The sequence below is a fragment of the Cibotium barometz genome, chromosome 54 (genome assembly GCF_041138505.1).
Source record: "Cibotium barometz isolate CiBa-2024 chromosome 54, ASM4113850v1, whole genome shotgun sequence".
NCBI classification, from domain to species: Eukaryota; Viridiplantae; Streptophyta; class Polypodiopsida; order Cyatheales; family Cibotiaceae; genus Cibotium; species Cibotium barometz.
Genome location: NC_141099.1, coordinates 15,716,462 through 15,722,780, shown reverse-complemented (window position 1 = coordinate 15,722,780; position 6,319 = coordinate 15,716,462). Strand labels below are relative to the sequence as shown.

The window sequence follows — 6,319 nt, the reverse complement described above, 5'->3', positions numbered from 1 at the left end:
CTATGAGATTAGGGACTTGAGGCACTGGTCGCGGGCTATCAAGTAAGAGAGAAACTTGGTACAGGGTCCAAGTGTGCTAAGTTAACTTGAGGGGAGGTGTGCTAGGCACTGGTCGCACGGACTATCAAGTAAGAGGAAACTTGGTACAGGGTCTAGGTGTTCTAGGAGTATTCACTTGAGGGGAGGTGTTGAAATATACAAGTGAATAGGGTGTGTGCGGGAACAAGCCCTTTGCTAGAGGCTGTAAAAGAGGATGTGTAAATGTGAAAGAACCTGTGAAAAGGTGAGAAGAATCTACTGGGAGAGAATAAAGGGTAGCATGAGAAGATTTAGAAAGTGTGGAGATATTCTGGGAAAAGTGAAGAGATGGAGAGAATCAAGCAAAAGAGGTGGAGATATTCTGGGAGAGTGAATCAAGAAATCAGTGGGATTAGATGCTTGGATGTAAACTCTATAAATTGAGGCATTGGCCTAATCAAAAAGGTTTTTGATTATCCATGCCTACATTAAGCTATTTGTTAATTACTCACTAATCACATCTTAATTATTTGCTAATCACTTTGTTAATGATGTTGATTCTAGTATTTGATCCACCATAGCTCATCACATTGCTGTAATTTCAACATAATCTATGTTGTCTTTCAGTAAGTGTGTATGCTTTCAAGTTGATTGATGTTTCTTTTAGAATGACTTTTTTATTTTTATGATGCAAAGACATGAAGTTAAATAGGAGTTAGATGGCAAAATTTCTTCAAATTTATCTCCCACAACATTGGCATTTCCATTGTCGGTAATATTGAATTGATATATATAAATATACTTACATTGTGTGGAATAAATGGTTGACATTGAGGTAAAGCCACCATGTAGATCCAGAAGTATGGAGTGCCTCGTCTATTACTGAAAGGGTAGTTCAAAATTTTGAGATGGCTATAGGGGCATGGTGAGTTCTTCTTTGTTTTTATAACATTTAGATAAGAAAATACTTTGCTTTTGACTTGCTTTCCTTTACTGTGGCATTATTAATTTTTCTTACTTAGTTCAAAAGACTTAACATCCATAGAGAGAGAGAGAGAGAGAGAGAGAGAGAGTGACCTCATAATCATGCGTAAATGATTAGTGAAGGTGGTGTTGTATTTGATATCATGGGTAATACTACATAGAATGGATGTGGCAAGGAGATCATTTTCATTTATTTAGATATTGAAGGTATTAGTCTTGACGTTTGCTATAATATAGTTGACATCATTGTTTACCATAATCTATTTAATTTTCATGACTCAATTGTAGACCCTCCATCTTGGGAAGGATAAGCAACATCTCTTTTGATCGTACTATTAGAGTGTACAGGTGTATTATGGTATAAAATTTTACTTTTTTTATTTTTTTTAATGCTTTAATGTATATAGAAATTGATATTGATAGATTTTCTTGAAACAGGAAATATCTTTATATTTTGGAACCTAGATTATTGCTAGGTTTGTATGGTCCATACGGTTACAAACGAGAGCTTTGGGCTCCTTGGAATTTACAATCTAAGATTGCGAATCAGCTTCATGTACATGTAATGTTTATAGACTATGAAAAGCCTAATAAGATAGATTTTTGGTGCATAAGCACTGGACATTGCAAAAATTTTTTATTTGCCATTTACAAGTCTGTTCAAACGCCATTCGTCTCAAATGTTGATCCACCAAATGAGTTTTATAAGGTTCTATCTTTCAGCTTTTTTATTCTTTAAAATTATCTTACAATAACCAATGTTATTGTCTTATATATATTTTTTAGACAAATGGCAACGAGGAGTATAGACTTTCAAGGAGAGACAATCCAGTTGCTCGAAGATTGTTTTAATGGCTTGTGCACGCATGTGTCACCCGCTAACCTGGATGGAATGCTAGATACATATATATGCCAAGTCTGGTGCCTTTTCAAAGAAAAGGAAGTGTTTTGAGAGCTTTGATATTGTGGTAGGCATGGTGTGGATATATATATATGTAGATTATCAAGTCGACAACCATGAGGCCCAAAGTGGGCTTTAAATATAAGGCCTTTTTCTCCTCTTGCTTGTCGAGGATGGATCATGCCACTAGTCACCTTACACCATCAATAATTTGTCGTCATATAATTTGATTTCACCAATCAAGGATTTCTCAAAAATTTCATAAATTTTATCAAGTGACGTGAAGTGTTTTTTCCCTATAGGCTTACCTTTGTATGTGTGTGTGTGTGTGTGTGTGTGTGAGAGAGAGAGAGAGAGAGAGAGAGAAAGAGAGAGAGAGAGAGAGAGGGAGAGGGAGGGAGAGGGAGGAGAAATTTAAAAAAACAAGAAGAAAGGGCCAACTTGTATAATCAAAGGTTCTCGAATTGATTTAGTAAAAATCATTAATTTTCCCTTATACAATAATGTAGAATATCATTATAGCCTCTTGAAATGACTTAAATAAAAATCATTATCTTTTCCTCATGCACAACAGCGGATTGCTCGAGGTTTAGTCTTGAACCACCCAATTAGACTGCATCATACGTCATATGCAGAGTGTGTGTCCCAAATCATACATCATATGCAGGCGATCGCCTATTTGTGAGGCTTTGCACAACAATTCAAAATGTATCCTACCGTTCATGTGTGCTTTTTGGCTTGTATGACTCATGCTAATGCATGATCCTTTAGTAAATCCAGCTCAATACATCCTCTTCATACAAAAACCATTCTTAGCATGGTGGCACAACAAGCTTGTTGAATTAAGAGGAAATGCTCTTCTACATTATCAAGGAAATTGAATGGCATACAAAAACCATTCTTACATCCTCTTCATACAAAAACCATTCTTAGCATGGTGGCACAACAAGCTTGTTGAATTAAGAGGAAATGCTCTTCTACATTATCAAGGAAATTGAATGGCATACAAAAACCATTCTTACCATGATGGCACAACAAGCTTGTTGAATTAAGAGGAAATGCTCTTCTACATTATTAAGGAAATTGAATCAAAATACATGAGAGCTATCTCTTCTACATTATTCAGGAAATTGAATGAAAACACATGAGAGCTATCTATCTCTACAATTCAGATGTTGAGAACCGCGCCTTAAAAACATCACCAAGTTGAGTGAAGATGTCTGAACGAGAGCGGTAAAGCTCCACATGGTGAGGAGGCACTGCGTGGTATATGATTCCAATGGACAGACAAGCCAGGAAGGGGCCAACCCACCATACCCAGTGATCCACCCACAGCGTTCCACCCATGGCCACTGCTGGCCCAAAACACCTCGCAGGGTTCAGCCCTGCCCCTGTGTAGCCCCCAGCCACATCCATCAACCCCCCTGATACAAAGATCAGCAAGCCGATCATGGCGCCTATCATAAAGGGTGCCAGAATCGGACCTGTCACCTGTAAAAGACACACACACACACAGAAATCTTCCTGTCAATCATCTGTAAACCAGGTACCACCAATGCTCAATACATGGAGATATGGGTGTTTCTTACACAGACCTGGAACTGCTTGGGATCCAATGCCACAGAGAATGCAAAGAACAGGAGAGCTAAGGTGAAGACAAACTCAGCAAGTAGCCCTGGCCCTGTTGCAATCCCTGCTTCCACCAGCTCTCCATCGCTCAGAACCGTGCTCCGGAGAAGACACCCACCCAATCCATACTGTTCTGCTATATCCTCCGCCACTATCACTCTCAGAGCCAAGGCACCAACCACCGAACCTGCTGACTGGGCTGCCACATACATCAGAGTTCTTGCAGGTGAAGAGAAACCAGTCATCATCGTGGCAAGTGTAATGGCCGGGTTAAGATGCCCTCCCGATGCCGGGGCAGCCGCCAAGATGAAGAAAGACAGGCACAGAAACTCGATGATGGCGATCGCGGCTCCACTGGATGTGAAACCAGCTTGCAAGCATGTGATAGCCCCGGCACAAGTCACAAAAATCAAGATGGCAGTGACCAAGAACTCGGATATGGCTGCCCTCCAGACCTACACAGTCCCCCCCCACCCCCCCACAACCATGGCGCAATTATCATCTCAAACAAACTCAGTAATCAAAGGTTCTAATTGCAAAAGAGGGTACTGAAATTTAAAATTTAAATGCGATTAGGGTAGATTCCAACCCTACGGCAGAGTACAAGGGTGTTGCTATGGTAGCTTGTGAGGTAGCTTGGTTTCACAAGCTACTTGTTAATATGGGATTCAAGATTCCTGTTAGAGGCACATGCGCTGCCCATCAGCATGCATGATGAAAGGGTCTTAAAGGGCCATGGCGTACCTCTGGACTGATTAAGTCTTGAATTCCCAAAAATGTAGAGATAACACCGGTAAACTCAAAACGCTTTTCCAATTTGGACACTTTTCTCTCCTCTGGGTAGTAGTGCACCAAGGACCCTTCATAGACATGTTCCACATAGTCTTCATCAATTGTGCCCTCTTCTACTTGAGGTAATTCTTCTTGATTCGATCTGCCATCATGCACAGACATGAGAACAATGAGCATTTGCACCCAAGATTAACACAAAACACAAGTAAGTGGTCATCTGATGACCTAGAGTGCAAATGCAGCTGTTTAAGGGACACACTTAGCTTGTTTTTAGAGAAATTGATAAGCTAATCACGCCTCTCAGACCAAGCTAATCACATCAACTGGCTTAGTGTGCAAATGATGCAGTCACATCTATTCAGGGGATGAGATAAGCTTGATTGTAATCACATCTCTAAAGCATCTCTAAAGCCAAGTGAATCACAAATGTAATTCGCTGGTTCTAGACTTGTGATAAGTGTGTGATTGGCTTGGTTTTAGAGATGTGATTAGCGTAAAGCAGATGCGATTAACGCAACAGAAATGCAATTAACTCGAGTGCGCATATGTGCTAGAGATGTACGTAGCTTGGGCGCACACAATGCACTGATTTGCACAAGTGCAGGCAAGCTCCCGTATGAGCTCTCTAGCAGCTGAGGTGAAGTCTGCGAATTGAAGACTCTTGGGTGGTATGCTAACCTGGAGGGAGGGGTTCTGGAATCACGACGTCTAAGGGCGGATGAGAGGCGAGGCGAGAGGACAGTTGAAGGAGGAGGCTGGCCACGGCGGGAAGGGAGGTTCACGTAGTAGTCCTGATCCGCCATAGCTCCTGCAGGTGCTGGTGCTTCTGTCTCTCTCTCTTTCTCTCTTTCTTCAGACACGACTCATCACAACACTATTTATACCCTTGGAGACCCGGGCTCTCTAGAACTGCAAAATTGCACATAAGAGTTTCCCGCACTCGGGCTGTCACTTTGCTAGAGTTTGTGCCACAAACGCCGTTTTCTTCTCATGACCCAAGCTCAGCTTTTGGCACGTGTGTTCAACACCCTTTGGCACGTTTGTTCAACATTAGGATTCCCAAGCCATAATGATGAGAAATTTAGAGAGACGTGCGCCGTCGGAGGGGGGGAGAGAGAGAGAGAGAGAGTGTGTGTGTGTTTTTGTGTGTGTCTCTGGAGGTCACAATACACATTGTTCTTCACATTACACCATCTATAATTTGTCAAAGTCATATAATTTGATTCCACCAATCGAGGATTTCTAAAAATTTTCATAAATTTTATCAACAAGTGAAATGAAGTGTTTTTTCCCTATAGGCTTACCTTTGTGTGTGTGTGTGTGGGTGAGAGAGAGAGAGAGAGAGAGAAAGAGTGTGTGTGTGGGAGAGAGAGAGACAGTGTGTGAGATAGAGACAGAGTGTGTGTGTGTGTGTGTGTGAGAGAGAGAGAGAGAGAGGTATTAACGTCGGTAGAATGCAACACAAGGGCATATGCGACCAACGGTGGGACTTGAACTCGGGTGGGTGTCGGTGTGTGTGAGAGAGAGAGAGAGAGAGAGAGAGAATATGTGTGTGTGTGTGTGTGTGTGTGTGAGAGAGAGAGAGAGTGAGAATGTGTATTTTTCCCTATAGGCTTACCTTTGTGTGTGTGTGTGTGTGTGTGTGTGAGAGAGAGAGAGAGACAGAGAGAGAGAGAGAGAAATCAAAGGTTCTCCAATTGATTTAGTAAAAATCATTAATTTTCCCTTACACACTTTAGAATATCATTATGGCCTCTTGAAATGACTTAAATAAAAATCACTATCTTTTCCTTTTGCACTTTAGAGTATTAATATGGATTGCCTCAACAAACATCATGCCAAAAATTTGAAACCTATTTACCACTGAGTCTTTCTCAAAGATAGGTCAATTTTTTTTTTAAAAAATCAACTCACAAGTCTCTCGCCGCTCATTGAACATACACAAGATCTCCCGCTCAAGGGGAAGGGATCTCCCCTTTTCATGGGTGCGAATAT

The 6,319-nt window shown here is 41.1% G+C and overlaps 1 protein-coding gene across 1 annotated transcript; it reads right to left on the bottom strand.

Annotated features, from left to right (window-relative positions):
- Positions 1-2,851: 2,851 nt before the first annotated feature.
- LOC147607887 (aquaporin TIP4-2-like) lies at positions 2,852-5,325 on the bottom strand. The gene is made up of 4 exons (XM_086789847.1): positions 5,003-5,325; positions 4,277-4,466; positions 3,499-3,987; positions 2,852-3,394 (listed from the first exon to the last, which is right to left on the bottom strand). Exons 1-4 carry the CDS (start codon positions 5,125-5,127, stop codon positions 3,065-3,067), a joined length of 1,134 nt encoding a protein of 377 aa, XP_086645973.1. The 5' UTR covers positions 5,128-5,325; the 3' UTR covers positions 2,852-3,064.
- Positions 5,326-6,319: the final 994 nt, after the last annotated feature.